At 38.6% G+C, this 19,384-nt stretch overlaps 1 protein-coding gene across 2 annotated transcripts in view; it reads left to right on the forward strand.

Moving 5' to 3' along the window:
• Positions 1–19,384, forward strand: part of ATAD2 (ATPase family AAA domain containing 2) — an 82,296-nt gene that overhangs the window by 53,772 nt on the left and 9,140 nt on the right. For both annotated transcript variants that reach the window (XM_043982182.1, XM_043982191.1), the window contains 6 exons: positions 3,516–3,651; positions 4,046–4,242; positions 5,595–5,754; positions 12,248–12,370; positions 12,463–12,618; positions 14,419–14,823. In XM_043982182.1, coding sequence (XP_043838117.1) covers positions 3,516–3,651; positions 4,046–4,242; positions 5,595–5,754; positions 12,248–12,370; positions 12,463–12,618; positions 14,419–14,823 — 1,177 coding nt within the window. The remainder of the gene's footprint in view (positions 1–3,515; positions 3,652–4,045; positions 4,243–5,594; positions 5,755–12,247; positions 12,371–12,462; positions 12,619–14,418; positions 14,824–19,384) is intronic.

Below are 19,384 nucleotides of genomic sequence, written 5' to 3' on the forward strand. Positions count from 1 at the left end.
GGGAAACTTATAAAATCCTAATACAGTTCAATTAACAAATAATTATTGAGTACTTATATACATACTTAGGGAAAACACAATATTTTCAGTAATTTTATATTATCCTTGCCAATTATTACAGATCTCTACCTTCCCACAGGACATCTTGCATTAAATCTCTGCTTGTGATATTATTTCCTTTTCTTCAGTTACTCTCCAGTGGAAAAGAGACCTGGAGAAATGGCCACTCTGGGTTCCTTCCATCCCAAGAGTCCTTCATTAGGCCACAGTCTACAGAAAAAAAAACTCAAATGAAAAAGCTTTTTTTGTTTGTTTTTGGTTTTTTGTTTTTAATTTTTGCAGGGCAGTGAGGGTTAAGTGACTTGCCCAGGGTCACACAGCTAGTTAAGTGTCAAGTGTCTGAGGCTGGATTTGAACTCGGGTACTCCTGAATCCAAGGCCAGTGTTTTATCCACTGCGCCACCTAGCTGCCCCCGAAAAAGCTTTTCTTAAACCACAGATAATATAATCAAGGTATTTATTATACCAGCTTTCAAGTGTGATGGCTTTTTGAATATTTATTTATTTATTTATTTTTGGCGGGGCAATGGGGGTTAAGTGACTTGCCCAGGGTCACACAGCTAGCAAGTGTCAAGTGTCTGAGGCTGGCTTTGAACTCAGGTACTCCTGAATACAGGGCCAGTGCTTTAACCACTGCGCCATCTAGCTGCCCCCTCAAGTGTGATGGCTTTTTAAAAGCAACAGGCATTCTGTTCCCTCAGAAAAGATAGAAGGGTTCATTGCCAGAAAGTTGTCACTAACATGTGTAGGCATAATTTCATTTGTAAGAATAACTGAATATTTATTCATATTCTAAACCAAAGTATTAGTACTCTACAGTATAATAGAAATAGAGCCAGATTATAAAAGCTTTTAAAATTATGTGCTTTAGCGCATTGAAGTATAGAAATTAATTTTGAATTCTACTTGTGCCATTTACTGCCAATGTGAACTCTGGAAAGTTAATTTTTCTTCTTCGTGCCTCAGTGACCTCATCCGTAAAATGAGGGAATTAAATTAAGATCCTTTTATCTCTAAGTCCTTTGATCTTATGACTGTGAGTCTCAGCAGAATGCTTGTGAAATAGCTGGTGCCAACTTACAGGGCTTTTGTTTATGCCAGTACCCATAATATATACTTGAATGAATCTGTGATCTTATCAGTGTGAATATTCTTCCTAAGTACATCCTGGAAACCTTCCTCTAGTTCTTTTCTCATTCTCCTGTATGTACCCCAACTTATTAGTTCTTTGATGGTCTTTTCACCCATTCCTCACAACAGTAGAAGCCTTGGCAAAATAAGTCAACATATTGGCCAGGTCTGAAAATGCATCTCATTCTGTACCTCTAGGCCATCATTTCTGCCAAGAGATGGGAAGGGAAGCATTAGTCTTATAAAGTTGTAATTGATCATTTCATCGATCAGATTTATTAGGTATTTCAAAGGTATACATTTTTATCCTACTTCATTCACTTTACCTGCATCAGTTCCCATAAGTCTTCCACATTTCTCTGAGTCTTTCCTTTTTTGTCATTTCTTTTGATGAAATAATATTCTACCACATTTGAATATCATAGTTTTTTCAGTCATCCCCCAATTGATGGTGACCTCTGATTGATCCTATAGCTATTTTAAGGTGAAACCACTTCTATTCACTGGGGAATGTTTAATAACTAGTAAATCCCCTCCAGCCATACAGATCTCAGCCCAGCTATTCCTGGCCATCCAATAAGTCTTGTCTTTTTCCTCCCTTAAATACGCTGCAGGGAGCCCACCCAACCTGTTGGAGACCTTCCTCACTTTCTCATGATACATCTTCCCATTAACGTTTTATTTTTGTTTTTCAGAGTTCCTTTCTGGTTATGTGTTAATGCTTGTTCACATCCTCTATGTACTTTTCCATTGCCTTCTGTAGCATACTCATTTTTATTTCTTTTAAGACTAACATTCAGTGCTGTCCTTCAGCACACCAGAAGAATTTTGATATTAAAGTGGTGGACTTTTGTTAAATGTGGGGTTTTTAAAGAAGCTCTGTAGTTTATTGAAGGCAATCCCACTTACTCTCCTCCTCTTAAATTCTGGACTTGCTGTTTTGTCCATTTATACCATCTCCAGGATCTACATTCTGATAAGTGAACCCTTAATTGTCTGTCCAAATACATGTAATAATCTGGACCTGCATACATTCTTCATCCACTTGTTCGTTTCTGTGTGGGTGATGAAACCAAACCCTATTAGACAATTACAAATATTTTCCAGAATATTTTGGGAATTGATGCAGCTAGCACCATGTCATCCAGAAATAGCATCTAGGAACCTTCACTGTTTACAGAGAATCCTTTTCCAGTTTGGCTTGTGTGCTAGATCCCTGTTTTATACTCTCAAGTAGAGAAGCCCTTGAAATCTACATAAAGATTAAGGTGCAGGAATGAGCAGTATGGTTTTGGGGGGTTGTTTGCTTTGTTTGTTTTTTTGTGGGGTTTTTTGGTGAGACAATTGGGGTTAAGTGACTTGTCCAGGGTCACACAGCTAGTACGTGTCAAGGGTCTGAGGCCGGATTTGAATCCAGGGCCGGCGCTCTATCCACTGCGCCACCTAGCTGCCCCTAACAGTATGATTTAGAGGAAGAGTCCGTACCTCTTGGAGACTAGCTCAGTCAGTAGTTATTGCAAATATGACTCCATTTGGGTGGTAATGGCCTCTATTAGTGTGGTGTGGTATTGAAAATAGAGAGGAAGAAGTAGAAATAGCAAGATTTTTAATATAAAAATAGCAATACTAGTGACAGAGGGAAGTCAGAAAGAGGAACATATTTTAGCAGAAAAAGAATATGTTTGGTTTTGGGATGTTAAATTTCAGGTGCTTATAGAACATACAAATTGTGTCGGCATGGTGGGTCAAGCTCAGAAGAGAGACGGGTTGGGGTAAAAGAGATATTTATCCTGTTATCTGGATTCTTTCATTTTGAACTCTTGTTCAGAATCTTTATGTAGTTTAAATCTTTGGTTTAAAAGATTATTAATTTGTATTACAAGGGCTAAGCTATCACTTAGTATGAACATAATTGCCCTTTATTTCCTCAGTGTACTGTCACTGGGTGTAATTTTTTAGGTTTATATGTCAAAAACAATGGATAACACTCTTCTCTACTATGTTGAATGGCCAGTTGCATAAATGAATGTGTATCATATCCAGGCAGAGTATGTGTTAGAACATAGTAATGGATAGAGACCCAGACTTCAGGTCAAGGTAGACTTGGGTTTAGCTTCCACATCAGGTGCTTAATAGCTCTGTGAACCTACACCACTCCTTAAATATCTGAACCTTACTTTCCACACCTAATGAAAAGGATAATAGTTTTGGAATTGTCGTGAGGATTACAGGATTTAAAAGCACTTCACAAGTCTTAAAGTACCATAGAAATATAAGCTTATTCTTACTGTAGTTTACAGAACAATACTTCTGAATTTTTTTAGGTACAAGAATTATTTATTAGTGATTATGGAGAGGTTTTCAATGTCCAGTTGCCTGGTGGTGAAGAAAGAACAAAATTTTTTGAGGATTTAATTCTGAATCAAGCTGCTAAGCCTCCTGCATCCAAAAAAAAAGCAGGTTAGTGTCTCTCCTACAATTCAGTTAAATATGAAGAACTTCCAGATATGGACAACTGGGATAATGATGGGCCTCAAATATATGGTTGGTTGAAAGAACTGGAGTTATTTTTTGTCCCATTTCATTCATTATCTCTTACCTCTTATACCATGATTATTTCACATCAACATAAATTTTGATTTTCTGGTTTCATCAAAACATACCCTTAACTATGCACTTATTACATAAAACGTGATGGATTTTCTTTTTTTGCTTATCAGTACATTTTTATCTCATATTTGAATGTGACTATACCTCTTTTTGTTACACATAAGCTTCTGACTCTCGGTTTATGATTTAGTGTCAAGCGTTGAGAAGTGAAGGTTATTTTCTAAAATATTTGGTTCATTTGAAGTTTTACAGGCACTAGAAGTCCTACCAGTAGCTCCACCACCTGAGCCAAAACCCTTGACAGCAGAGGAAGTGAAGCGGCTTGAAGAGCAAGAGGAGGATACATTTCGTGAACTTAGAATTTTCCTAAGAAATGTTACTCATAGACTCGCTATTGACAAACGCTTCAGAGTATTTACCAAGCCTGTTGATCCTGATGAGGTATCTGAATTTTATTTCAAAAGATAAATCCTCTTAGAAATGTGGACATGCTACCTCAAAACATTTCGGATAGGGGCAGCTAGGTAGCGCAGTGGATAGAGCGCCGGCCCTGGATTCAGAAGTACCTGAGTTCGAATCTGGCCTCAGACACTTAACACTTACTAGCTGTGTGACCCTGGGCAGGTCACTTAACCCCAGTTGCCCTGCCAAAAAAAACAAAAACCAAAACCAAACCATTTCAGATAGTGGCCCTGGGCATGAACTTATGCAGTATAAAGCTGTTTGGCTATATGTTTTGAGGATATTTTTTTTCAAAGGCCTAAAAAAAACATCATGTCTTTTACATTTTCTGATCCAAAGGCCCACTTGAGAGGCTCATGGATCTGAGTTAATCTTGAATCTGTGCCTTAAGGTTTCAAATTCTGGCATAGAATGTATTCAGATATAGGCCCTGGTAATAAGAACTCTTTATCTTGCTGAGAACCAGCCTAGATAAATTTAGGTAAACTTAAGACCAAAAGGGTCATGGTGTTAACCACTTCAGTGAAATCATGGGTCCTTGAAATTTTAGAATTGATTTATGTCCAAAACTATTTTTGTAATTACTCAGGTCACCTTTCTGAATTTGACAGTAGGTACTTAGTTAGACAGAGTGAAAATATAGTAATAGGGGGCAGCTAGGTGGCACAGTGGATAAAGCACTGGCCCTGGAGTCAGGAGAACCTGAGTTCAAATGCAGCCTCAGACACTTGACACTTACTAGCTGCGTGACCTTGGGCAAGTAACTTAACCCCAATTGCCTCACCAAAAAAAAAGAAAGAAAGAAAATATAGTAGTAGGTTGAGAACTTAAATTTGATATACCATTTTGTTTAACTATTTGTTGATTATTAAATACCTGTCTAAGGCATTGTAAGATACACAAAAGGAAATAAGATGAGGATTCTGACTTCCTTAAGCTTAGATAGTAGTTCAAGAAAGAACTTTTAAAATAGTTACACAACAGTCAGATGTTAATTTGTGTGTCCTGCTATTTATTAGTAGTTCAGAGAATTCTGCAAATATAGTGTTGAAAGATGAATGGACTTTGGATTATGCAAGATGGAGGAAGGACATTTTAGTAGGGGAAAAAACAACATTGGCTAAAGCCCATTGGCCAAAAAAAAACATGGGTGTTTGAAAATGACAATAAAGAAAACAGTCTAGCTAAAGCAGACATTCTTGGGGGAAGTTGAAGGTCAGTTTGGATAAGTAACAGATTTGAATGTAGATTCTTTAATCATATAGCTATTTTAAGGTAACAGCAGCTTCTAATCAGTGGTGTATTTACTAGAGATGTTATTTCACTTGTAGGTTCCTGATTATGTCACTGTAATAAAGCAGCCTATGGACCTATCATTAGTCATCAGTAAAATTGACCTACATAAATATCTGACTGTGAAGGACTACCTGAAAGATATTGACCTCATCTGTAGTAATGCTTTAGAGTACAACCCTGACAGAGATCCTGGAGGTGAGTATTTTTCCCCTTAAAAATAATTTAGGACTAATGCAGAAATGTTTTTTTATATATATACATACATATATAAAACCTATATCAGATTACCTAGTGTCTAGGGGAGGGGGGAGGGAGGGAGAAAAATCTGAAATTGGAAAGCTTGTATAAACAAAAATTGAGAACTATCTTTACATGTAACTGGAAAAATGAAATAAAATACTTTATTAAAAAATAATAATAATGGGGGGGGGCAGCTAGGTGGCACACTGGATAAAGGAATAGCTCCTGGATTCAGGAGGACCTGAGTTCAAAATCCAGCCTCAGACACTTGACACTTACTAGCTGTGTGGCCCTGGGCAAGTCACTTAACCCTCATTGCCCTGCAAATAATAATGATGATGATGATGATGATAATTTAGGATAGTAAGACATTTATGACCATGTGCTGTTTGAATTTTTATTTCCTTTAGTCAATGAACATTTAAAATAAGAATATTTTAATTCAACCCAAGAAACATTTATTAAGCCCTTAACTGTGTGTAAGGCACTTGGGGATGCAGATGCAGAAGTGAATCTCTTTGCTCTCTAGGAGCTTACATTCCACTAAGAGGATTCATCACAGATTAAAAAAATATATTTTAAAATCCATTTAAGGAGTGAGAAAACACTTAAGAAAATTCTGTGGAGGGAAGAGAGCATTTGAGTAAGACTTGATTGAAAATAAGGATTCAGAGTGTTAAAGAGAGATCATACATTCTAAGCATGAGAGACTGTCTGGGTGAGTGCCCTCCAGAGGCAGGAGAGGGAATGTCAAATTCAAGTAACACGTAGTAGTTCCATTTGAGAGAGTAATATGAAATAAGGGTAGAGAGGTAGGTTGGAGTTAGATTGCAAAAGACTTTTAAGTGTCAGGCTTAGGAGTTTTCATTTTGTCCTGGAGCCATTAGTAGACTGCCGAACCATTTTTGAGCAAGAAAATTACATGGTCATATTTCTGCCTTAGAATTATTTTGGCAGCTATGTAGAGGATTCACTGGAGAAGGAAAAGGTGAAGCAGGAGGATTATTGAAAGTTTCTTACAGTAGTCTAAGTGAGAACTTTTACAGACCCTAAATTAACATGGTATGGGGTAGAGGACAGAAATATGGTAAAAGTTACCTTGATAAGACCTGACGTCTGATTGGCACCTAGTGTGAAGGAATAGAAAGAAGTATAGCACAGCTCTGAGATTCTTGAACCTGCCCGAGATGGTTAGGTAAACGAGGAGGGAGAGGAAGAATAGGTACACACAGGAATTAGAGGTGCTGAGGGGAAATGTCTAGGAGGAAGTTGATGTCATAGAACTCTGGGGAGAGATTCAAACTGGGTAGACGGGCCTCAGCCATTTCTGTAGAAAAAATTGGCAATGGATCTAGCCAAGGGACATTTAGAGAGAGAGGAAACACCTGGGGACATCAGCAGTTGCTGATGGGATATGGATGATAATCCAGCTAAAGAAAGCATGGCCAGTCAGATAATAAAAGAGCTCTTTGTCATGTAAGACAAGGGTCGAAATAATATCTAGAGGGATGCAGTTGTAGACAATAGTGGGGTGGGGGTGCTGCAAACAGATCAAAAGGATGAAGATTGAGGACAGTGTATTGAGTTTAAGAATTAAGAGAAGGAGCTAGGTGGCTCAGTGGATAAAGCACCGGCCCTGAACTCAGGAGGACCTGAGTTCAAATTCTGCCTCAGACACTTGACACTTACTAGCTGTGTGACCTTGGGCAAGTCACTTAACCCTCTTTGCCCTGCCCCCCTCCCCCAAAGAAAAGAGGTAAGAGATAATTAGTAACATTTGAAAGAAGTGTCCAAAATTCAGGTGTATCATTTCTATTTTTGTAACGTTATCTGCCAGGGTGGGGTAAAAATGGCTTTAGAAAATTGAGGGAAAGATTTGAAAAATCTACTGTAGGAAGTAGTGATAGGAAAAGATAAAAGGATTGTTGTTCAGGGTTCAGTTGAAATTAAACAGCATAAATTTATAGTGAACCCATTGAGCATGGCTTCCTCATATTCACCTGTAATGTAACCAAGGGGTCTCAAACCCATTGGTGAGTTGGGTGGTATCTACCCTAAGCATGTGTTGACTTCCCCTGGCAGAATGGGTGGAAGAGAACAGCTTATTCCAGTAGCCATGAAGGTGGCTGAAGCAGGCACTGTGAAGTGCTTAGAGTTTGTTTAGACATCAAAAAAATCAGTCACCCACTGCATCCTGAGCCTTCACGAGTTGTTTTAACTTTGTCTTGCCAATGGACTTGAATGAGAGAGAGTAAGGCCAATGACTTCGTACAACTCTGCCTCACTTAAATCCAATTTATGCACAAATCAAAAGACATCAGCCATATCATTTGGCTGTTTTTACCTATCTCAAAGTCCTGTGGTGGCATGAAAGTGAAAAAGCAGTAGATGGGGATTTACTGGGATTTACAGGGTTTACCAGCAGGAGAGTTCATTCATCTCTAAGAAGCCAGCATTTAACTCCATCAAAAGCAAAGTACAAGGGGCAGCTAGGTGGCACAGTGGATAAAGCACTGGCCTTGGAGTCAGGAGTACCTGAGTTCAAATTCGGCCTCAGATGCTTGACCCTGGGCAAGTCACTTAACTCCAATTGCCTCACTAAAAAAAAAAAAAGAAAAGAAAAAAAGTACAAGCACACAGCAACATTGTGTGATGATCAACTGTGATAGACTTAGCTCCTCTTAGCAATACAGTGATCCAAAGTGATACCAGAAGATTTATGGTAGAAAATGCTGTCCCCATCCAGAAAAAGAACTATGGAGTTTGAATGCAGATCAACTCACAGCCCTACACACAGGTGGTCCTTGCCGTAAGGTCTGAAGCAGCAGTGGGATTTGACAACCCCTTGGGTGTCTAGGCAGCCTTTTTAAAGGACCATGCTGCTCACCACCTGGTGTGAGGAAGGGGCTAGAAAAGGTGTCCTAAAAATTGTCTGCTTAATCCAACCCTTCCCTGCTTACTGCAACAGGTGAGGATCCCACCGTGTAGTCAAAACACAGAAAATGGTACAGAAACTTTTGCAAAGATGATTCCACTCATTATCAGTACATGAGAATGTGCACACACTTATGGACAACAAAAAATCCAATAGACCTTGAAAGCTCTAGTTGTGAGAGAACTCAGCAGATACAGCATCCAAATATCAGCCATGAGTGAAACAAGGCTGGCAAATGAAGGTGAGCTTACTGACGTTGAAACTAGATACACGTTTTTCTGGAGTGCTCACTAAGATAAGAAGCACTGTGAAGTTGGCATAGGTTTTGCAATCAAAACTAGTCAACAAATTCATATGCTTACCAGAAGGGGTGAACGACAAACCCATGACAATGCAGTTGCCACTTTCAGGAAGACACCACGCCACCATCATCAGTGCCTATGCTCCCACCATGATGAGCCTGCTGAGGTCAAAGAAAAATTTTATGAAGACCTGGAGACCTTCATCATCAGTGTGCCATAAGAGAACAAGTTTATAATTCTGGGTGGCTTTAATGCTAGAGTAGGCTCGGTCTACCAGTAAGATTTGGTGTACAGCACTGCATATACTCATCTGGGACAGAACACTGGCAAACATCAAGCCTGGATCGACAAAAATGAAGGGGAATTCAGAAGGCACTAAATGAGAAATGAGAACTCCACAGGGTTTACCAGCAGGAGAGTTCATCCATCTCTAAAAAGCCAGCATTTAACTCTATCAAAAGTAAAGTATAAGTGCACAGTAATGGCAACATTGTGTGATGATCAACTGTAATAGACTTAGCTAGTGATCCAAGGCAATACCAAAAGATTTATGGTGGAAATTGCTCTCCCCATCCAGGAGAACTATGGAGTCTGAATGCAGATCAAAGCATACTATTTTCACTTTTTTGTCGTTTCTTCTTTCTTGTGCTTTTTTCCCCCTTTTGTTCTGATTCTTCTCTCATGACATAATTAATGTGAAAATATGTTTAAAATGATTAGAACCGGGGCAGCTAGGTAGCACAGTGGATAAAGCACTGGCCTTGGATTCAGGAGGACCCGAGTTCAAATCCAGCCTCAGACACTTGACACTTAACTAGCTGTGTGACCCTGGGCAAGTCACTTAACTCTCATTGCCCTGCCGCACCCACCCCCACCCCCGAAAAAGAAAGAAAATCCTAAAATGATTAGAACCTATATCATCAGACTGCTTGCTGGCTTCAGGAGTTGGGGTTTGTTGCCTACATTCATATCTGAAAGTGACAAATTTCAATTAGCAGTTAGTGAAAATAAAGATGTGATTCCCTCCCCCTCCCCCCCAAAAAGGCTATAAGCCAGGAATAAAGTGGAGAGAGAGTTGGTGCATGATTTTTTGTTCACAGATAATTGTATAGTCAGTGCAACCTCTGAAGCTGAGATGCAGCAAAATATGGATGGATTCTCTGCTTCTTGTGCTAATTTTGTCCTAACAAGACCAAGAAAACACAGGTGCCCCATCAGCCAGTACCACACCATCCATACATGGAACCATCGGTTACAGCAAATGGAAACGTTTTGAGTACTGTGATAAGTTCATTTACCTTGGCAATATACTTTACAAGTATGTACACATTGATAATGAGGTTGACACATGCATTGCTAGAGCTGGCTTAGTGTTTGGGAGGCTCCAAAGGAAAGTGTGAGAAAGAAGAGCTGACTGCCTGCCAAACTGAAATTCTACAGAGCCCTTGTCCTGACCTCACTGTATGCCTGTGAAACCTGGTCAGTCTACCAGCACCAGGCCAGGACACGGAATTGCTTCCATTTGAGTTGTCTTAGGAAGATTTTGAAAGTCACCTGGCAAGATAAAGTACCAGATACCGAGGTTCTTTCTCAAACTGCACTGTCAGGCATTCAAAGTTTACTGCAAAGAGTGGCCCTTTGATGGACTGGCCACATTATTCAAATGCCAAACGTGTGGTCTAAAAAGATTACTTTATGGAGAACTTGCCCAATGAAGGCAAATGATACAAGGACACTCTCAAGGTCTCTGAAAAACTTTGGAATCAGTTACATGACATGGGAGATGCTGGCAAAGGACCATCCAGCATAGTATGCCCCGAATCAAAGAAGCTGCTGTGCTCTAAATGAAGTAGAATTGCAGTAGCTCAAAAGAAATTTGAGGTGCACAAATCTAGAGACATCTCCACCCTAAATATTTATAAGGACTGTTCGTGCTTGACCTGTGGTAGAGCCTTCTGAGCTTGTATTTGTCTGATTAGCCACCGTTGGACACACTGTACCTTGACTCCAACATAATGGTGTCATTTTGGTTCTCTTCAAGGATGAAGGACAACAATCAATCTATTCCACAACTTGGGATAAGGCAGATATTGGTGGTGACCCAAAATTGAGGTTAGGCAGGGCAATACACAATGGAATAATTCAAGGATAAAGCACATTCTGTGTTCATGGTTCATCTGTTTAAATCTAGAGTCAATGAATAAAGTGAAGCCAGAGCAGGCCTGGCCAGGGCCTGACCTGGAAGAACAAGGTGAAAGGAACTGAATCTGAGGAGGATGAATAGATTTCAGAAGACTAGGACAAAAGAGATAAATGAACAGGAGAAAATTCTCATAAAGAGGAGCTCCAGGATTCAAGATCATGGAGGTTGTAGATACAACTAAAGATTCCCCATTCCCCACTCCATATACTGACACCCACTTTATATTTTCACTTTCTTTTCAGTAGAGTTGAATCTTTGTTCATTCAATTGGGGGGTGGGAGCAGGGCATTGAGTCACTTAACGACTTGCCCAGAGTCACACAGCTAGGAAGTGTCAAATATCTAAGGCCATATTTGAACTCAGGTCCTCCTGAATCCAGGGCCAGTGCTTTATCCACTGTGCCACCTAGCTGCCCTGTTCATTCAATTTTGACATTGATATATCTAAATAGAGGAGAAATGATGATAGAGTAGATTTAAAGAAGTCAGCGTTTTCTGGGTAAAATGACATTCAGATGAGAAATTCATCTTTCTAAAATTTATTAAAATTGTATTGACCTTTTTACCCATGACATGGCCAGGTGAAAATTTGTAAATTAAGTAATGTTCAGAAATAAATCATAATCCAAATACTTTGGTCTTGGTAAATGATGACTTGGGGGGGGGGGCAATGAGGGTTATGTGAATCGCCCAGGGTCACACAGCCAGTAAGTGTCAAGCGTCTGAGGTCAGATTTGAACTCAGGTACTCCTGAATCCAGGGCCGGTGCTTTATCCACTGTGCCACCTAGCTGCCCTATTATTTTTGGGTTTTGTTTTGTTTTTAGTGAGGCAATTGGGGTTAAGTGACTTGCCCAGGATCACACAGCTAGTAAGTGTTAAGTGTCTGAGGCCGGATTTGAACTCAGGTACTCCTGACTCCAGGGCCAGTGCTCCATCCACTGCGCCACCTAGCTTCCCCTTGGTAAATGATAAGAAAAATAGTACCATGTTTTGTCTTGACTTTTCAGATCGACTTATCAGACACAGAGCCTGTACTCTAAGAGATACTGCCTATGCAATAATTAAAGAAGAACTTGATGAAGATTTTGAACAGCTATGTGAAGAAATTCAGGAGTCTCGAAAAAAGCGAGGTAGGAAATTATTTTTATATCAGAAAATGCACTGGTAAGCTATTTCGTTCCTAGTGCCCAAGATCCTGATTTCTTTCTTTTTTTAAAATTAGGTTGCAGCTCTTCCAAATATGCACCATCTTACTATCATGTGATGCCAAAGCAGAGCACAACTTCTGTTGATGGTAAAAGATCAGACCCAGAGCAGAGTGAAAAGCTGAAGATGCTCAATGCCCCTGTAGCCTGTAGTACTCCTTCACTTTATACTGGTAAATACTCTTAGATTTTTATTTTATTATTTCGTTTATTTTTTGCATCATGAAACAAACATTCAACTTAAGGTGTTTTAAAATACAAGACACATGGGGCAGCTAGGTGGCGCAGTGGATAGAGCACTGGCCCTGGAGTCAGGAGGACCTGAGTTCAAGTCCGTCCTCAGACACTTAACACTTACTCGCTGTGTGACCCTAGGCAAGTCACTTAACCCCAATTGCCTCACCAAAAAATAAAATAAAATACAAGACACAAATCAGAAGCAACAATTAAAGGAGAATATTTGAATTTTCATTTCTTTAAAATACCTTCTTTTTAGTGGATTAGTGTCCACACATGCTTTTGATTTACCATCCTTTAACTCAGCCAAATACAAATGTTCAGAAAATGCGGTACACATTTTAACACTAACGTTCCTTTCATCTGTTTTTCCTGTAATTGTTCAATTTTTAGATTTCTCTCCCCAACTTCTCTCTTCCCCCCCAAATAAACAAGATTTAAAATTTTCTAAAAATAGTCTTATCTTGTCCACTAAGTATCCGGTAAATACTTGCTGAATTTAAATGGAAAATAATGCTCTTATTGTAGTACCTCTTTTCCATATAGATGGTGTAGAAATACACCAACTGATCTGTACTTGAGTTCGAGAAAATGTAGTTCCTACTCTTAAATTATTCATAATCCAATAGTAGATGTTGAGGCGTTTACAATATAAATCAGAGTAATAACTGCATAAGAGAAGTTAAATAGAATAACAAAAAAGATTCAAGGCAGGAGGATCAGGGAAAATGGTTACCAAATAGTGTCAACATTTATTAAGCACCTGCTATATACCAGACACTGTTATAAGCTCTGGAGATACAAAAAGAGATGAGACAAACCCTCAAAGAGCTCATAGTCTAATATGGGAGACAACAGATATGTACAAATTAGCTCATATACAGGATAGGAAATAAATCCGAGAGGAAATTCACTGGAATTAAGAGAAGTTAGGGAAGGCTTACCGTAGAAGGTGAGATTTTAGATGAGACTTAAAAGAATTCAAGGAAGCTGGGAGGCAGAGATGAGGAAGCACTCGGTATAGGGGACAGCCCGAGAAAATGTGCAAATACCTTGTTGGTGGAACAGCCAGAAGGCCACCAGACTGTTTAGTAGGATACATGATTGAAGTGGCTGCCTGGAGCATCGAGATGTGAGTGGTACGGTAGGAATGAAGTCTACAGGGTAAAAGTAGTAAGACTTGGTGGGTGGGAGTTCACAGTGAGCAGGAGGAGATTTGTTAGCTTTGGAGCCTTTCCATTTAGAAACATAAGTCATATACTAAGTGTATAGTTCTTTTGTGCTTTTAAATGTTGTGGGTGGGGAAAGTTTGGTTTGGTTTGGTTTTGAGTCTTGGACAGGAACATATTATTTGTGTAAGGAGCTCCCAGTGAGGATTTTCCTCTACCAAGGCAAATGTGCACCTTACTTTCTCTGCTACTTAAGATTCTTAGAGCTGTCTGGGGTGCCAGATGCACTGTATCATATAACAGGACTTGAATACATGTACTCCTGACTTCAAGGCCAGCTCTTTATTAACTATATCATGTTGCCTTTCATTAAATGGTTAGTATCCAAATTTATGATTATGGACCCCATGTAGTGATAGCTTTCTGTTATGACATTATGAAAATCCTATTTGTAAAGTGGCTGAGCACTTTCTTTACTCCTGGTTGTGACATGGGAAGAGGTGGATGAGAGTCTAGACTTGGAGAAAAATGGTTGATATTTGCCAGTGGCTTTTTTGTCTTTGCTAGCTCCATCTAAGAAAAAGATTCGGAGAAAGAGTAAGTGGTACTTTGGCACCATAAAAAAAAGAAGGAAGATTTCTCAAACCAAAGAAGATAGCAGAAATACGGAAGATGACAAAAATGAGAGTGATGGAGATCAAGAAAATCACGATACCAGTATAGATCATAATGAGGCTGAAGTCACAGGAGAGTCTTCAATGGAAGAAAATGAAAAACAGCAAAATGGTTCTGAAAATAAAAATGAGGTGGAAAATAAAAGTATTTGTGTTACTTGTGATGGTGTTAATGAGCCTGAGAAGGAGACAAAGAAGACTGTAATAAATACAGAATTGAGAAAAGAGAGGATAACTTGCAATGGAGAAATTACAAACTGTCAAATAATGGAATATTCTGAAGATGCTGAGGCAAAGGGTAAGCATTTTTAAGTTATGAAAGTAAAACAAGTGAGATTTATAGTGGAAAATAATTGACGATTTCACTCATGTATTATGTGGTGTGTTAATAAAGGAAATGAATGGCATTATAATTTTTAAAATTTAAAATATAGGTATTCCCTGGATCTACCTGTTCAAAAACCGTTATTAGAAGTTGGTATTGAGTCATTTCAGTCATGTCTAGCTCTTCATGGCTACATTAACCTCTGTTCATGGGGTTTTCTTGGCAAAGATAATAGTGATTTGCCATTTCCTTCCCCAGTACCAAAGAGAAGTTAAGTGACTTGCCCAAGGTCACAAAGGTAGTCAGTGTCTGAGGCCAGATTTGAACTCATTAAGATGAGTCTTTGTGATTGCAAACCCTGTGCTCTGTTCACTGTGCCACTTAGTTACCCCTTTCTTAGAAAGGGGTAAAAACAAGAATAACCAAAAAAGGGCAGAAACAAATATTAAGTACCTACTTTGTGCCAGGTATTATATTTACCACTTTACAGATTTTATCTTATTTAATCCTCACAGCAACTCTAGGAAGTAGGCTCTATTATTATCCTCAGTTTACAGTTAAAGAAACTGAAATAGAGATTAAATGACTTGCCCAGGGTTACACAACTAGTTAGCGAATGAGGCTGGATTTGAACTCAGGGCTTCCTATTTCCAGGCCCACTGCTCTTTGCACTGATGATAATAGCTAACATTTATATAGAGCTTACTGTGTACCAAGCACTGTGCTAAGTGCTTGATTATTATATTATTTATTATATCATATAATCCTCACAACAATATGTGGGGGAGGGGTGTAGGTGCTATTATTATCCCCATTTACATACAGATGAATGTCTGAGGTCTAATTTGAACTCAGGTTTCCCCAAAGCCAAGCCGATCACTTTATCCATTGCATCACTAAGCAATCTAACTGCCTAGGTCAGAAATTCTGAAATGAAAGAGACGTGGTTTCACATATACTTTGTCATTTTTTCCTGTGCTGAAAATATCAACTTATTTGTGAAACAGACTAACATTTTAGAGTATTAAATAGTCAACTTAAGCAAAATGGCTCAGAATTAAGAAGTAGGATCAGCAATTTCCCCACAAAATAAATACAACTATGATGTTACTATGATTATTTCAGTATTGTACTCACATTAAATTCAGTTTACCAAACTTAATCTTTTAATTATTTTGTTGAACAACAATAAAAGACTTTATTTTGTGGAGTCAACCAGAACCTTGATTAAACAAGTAAATCCTAAGTGAATCAGATATGCCTAATGTATCATAGATTAGTACTTTCACTCTGTTAATTGTAGTATTTCTTACTTGTAATAGATCAAGACCAAGTTTAATGGTTTGTTTTTAAATATAAGCTTATTTTTTATGATGATAGAAAATGTTAGATTCATTCTGAATATTGTTGGTATTAATCATATTGATAGTCTTCATGTTACCAATAGAATAACCTTATATAAATATATTCCTCTCTTGTATTAAACCATTAATGACTATATAGTCTGACCATTCAGCCAATTCCACATCCAATTATCATCTAGCCTTCATGTCTCCAATATGTTCCATACAAATAATTTAAGATTCTTTATCAGAATGTGACAGATCTTACAGTAAAATTCAGAAAGAAATCACACATCTGAACCATTTCATTAAAGCTAGAAATGATTAACACATGGAAAAATCAGGTAAACTTTTCCCCCAGTACTCATAGCTGTCACAAAAATAGGTCGCATATTTGGTCTTAAAGAAGTCTTCAGTAAATTTTAAAAGGCAGAAATAATTCAAAATATTGTTTTAGGCAACAAGGCAATATTTGATAAAAAACCAGATATGTCAAAGTTTCCTAAAACAAAAGAAAATAGTGTGTTAATACTGCTCCTTTTTATGTCATATTTTATGAAGAAAGCAGTTCGTAAACCTTAAAGCACTATGTAAATTTCAGTTGTAGTTTATAGGATTGTAGATTTAGAACCTCTAGAGACCTTAGAGGCCGTGGAGCCCAATGCACTCCTTTTATATATGAAGAAATTAAAGCTGGAAAGGGTAAGTGACTTGCCTGTATTCATAGAGAACTTTTAAGCATCAGACACCAGTCTTTCCTGACTCCAGGGTCCATAACTGTTGACTTAGTAAGAGAGGTAATAGTAGCTAGTTTTCAAGTCAAACCCGCCTTACCCTAAATCATAGGTCTACCATCAGTGTGTGTGTGTGTGTGTGTGTGTGTGTGTGTGTGTGTGTGTGTGTGTCTCTCTCTCTCTCTCTCTCTCTCACACACACACACACCCCCAATACCAATTCAGCATCACATATAAAATCCTTTGGTGTACACTTGGGAGCTTTCCTACTTTCTCCTTTCTAGTCTTTTTACAACTTAGTCCCCTCCTTGTTACTTTGTCACTTCCTCACACAAAACATGCCATCTCCAGACTCCAGGCATTTTCACTAGTTAACCCCCATGCTTAGAATGCTCACCTTCCTGGCTTCCTTCAAGTTCTAGCTAACCTCTGAGAATTGGAATGACACCCCCTGCTGGGAGGGACATTGTAAGCTCTGGCCTGAAAAGAAACCATGTGACTTTGGCGACTGGAAGTGATGTCTGCTGCCCGTGGGTCCTGTCAATCAGTGCTACCAACCAATTAGCTTGGAGCTGTGTGTGAGAACACCCCTGTTTCCTGTTTCACAGGAGGCTTCTGGGAGAAGCCGCAGGGGAGTAGTCTTTGGTTCTGGACTTCAGCTTGACAAGAGGTTGGAGGCTGGCTCTTAGAGATAGAAAAAGGCTGTTTTACACCTCCCTCTCTCTCTCTCTCTCTCTCTCTCTCTCTCTCTCTCCACTAACTTCTAATGCACTTTAATAAATGCTTAAAAAGCTAAAGCTTCTAATTCAAAGTGACCACTCATTAGATTTTAGACATCACAATTTTAGGCCCTTACAGCTCCTAACTTCACCAGGAATCCTTTCCCCATCTCCCTGAATTCTAATATCTTCTCTCTCTGATTATTTCCCAGTTATTCTCTACATGTCTTACTTGTACAGTTTTTTACATGTCTCCTTCATTAGACTGAACTCCTTGAGTAGGGACTATATTTGGCCTTTCTTTGTATCCCAGTACTTAGTATAGTGCCTGATACTAGTAGTTCCCTACCTGCACCTCCTCTCCTTTTGGTTGTCCTGCCCCAATTTCTTGAATCTACTTGGATTGTTAATTTGTCTTACTCTATCCATTTCATGCATTCTTTTTATCCCTTCTCTTTTCCCATTCTGTCAATCAGGTGGTTCAGAATCTTAGCTACTATTCAAATTTTATTCAGTAACTTTCTTATAATACCCTTTTCCAAGAAGTTTTCCTTTGTCTTCATTTTCTTCCCTTCCAGCCTTCCTGAATTTCATTTTCTGATTAATTTATTCTTTCTATGCCCCTCATTGGAGGATAAAGCTTCTGAAGTAACAGATTTGAGTTCCTCCTTTTATCTAATTTCTACTGTCTTTCTGGATTTTTTACCCTGTCCTCATTTTTTCTGCTATGCCTCACTTTTGTCCCCCACAAGTAAAAATGTTTATTTTTTTTCAATTACATGTAAAAAAGTTTTTAATATTCAATTTTAGAATTTTGGAGTTCCAAATTTGCACTCTTCTCCCCGTCACTGAGAAGGCAAGCCTTTTAATATAGATTATATAATGTATAATCCTGCAAAATATATTTCTGTGTTAGCCATGTTATGGGCGGTAGGGGGGGAAGACATTAAAAAAACAAGAAAAATAAAGGTTTTTTAAAAGTATGCTTCATGGGGAAGCTGGTTGGTGCAGTGGATAAAGCACCGGCCCTGGATTCAGGAGGACCTGAGTTCAAATCCCGCCTCAGACACTTGACACTTACTAGCTATGGGACCCTGGGCAAGTCACTTAACCCTCATCGCCCTGCATCCCAAAAAAAAAACAAAACACAAAAATGTATGCTTCTATCTACATTTCAGACTTCATCAGTTCTTTTTCTGTAAGTGGATAACATTTTTTATGTTTTTCAAAATCATATTTGATCATTGTATTGCTGGAAATAGCTAAGTCATTCACTGTTGAGCATCCTTAGAGTATTGCTGGTACTATGCACAATATTCTCCTGGTTCTGCTCACTTCACTTTTCATCAATTCATATAAGTTTTCTCAGGTTTTTTCTGAAACCAACCGCTCATCATTTCCTAAAGAACAACTTGTTCATCCATTTTTTCAGTTGATGGGCATTCCCCTTAATTTCCAGTTCTTTGCACCACAAAAAGAGTTGCTATAAATATTTTTCATACATATAAGTCTTTCCCTTTTTTTCTTTTATCTTTTTGAGATATAGACCAAATAGTGGTATTGCTGCTTCAGAGGGTCACTGTTTCATAGCCTTTGGGGCATACTTTCAAATTGGTTTCCAAAATGGTTGGATTAGTTCACAGCTCCCAGTTTTTTCACATACCTTCCAACAGTTGTCATTTTCCTTTTATGTTGCACTAACCAATCTGATTGGTGTGCAATGGGACTTCAGAATTCT

The sequence above is a fragment of the Dromiciops gliroides genome, chromosome 1, assembly GCF_019393635.1.
Source record: "Dromiciops gliroides isolate mDroGli1 chromosome 1, mDroGli1.pri, whole genome shotgun sequence".
Taxonomy (NCBI): Eukaryota; Metazoa; Chordata; class Mammalia; order Microbiotheria; family Microbiotheriidae; genus Dromiciops; species Dromiciops gliroides.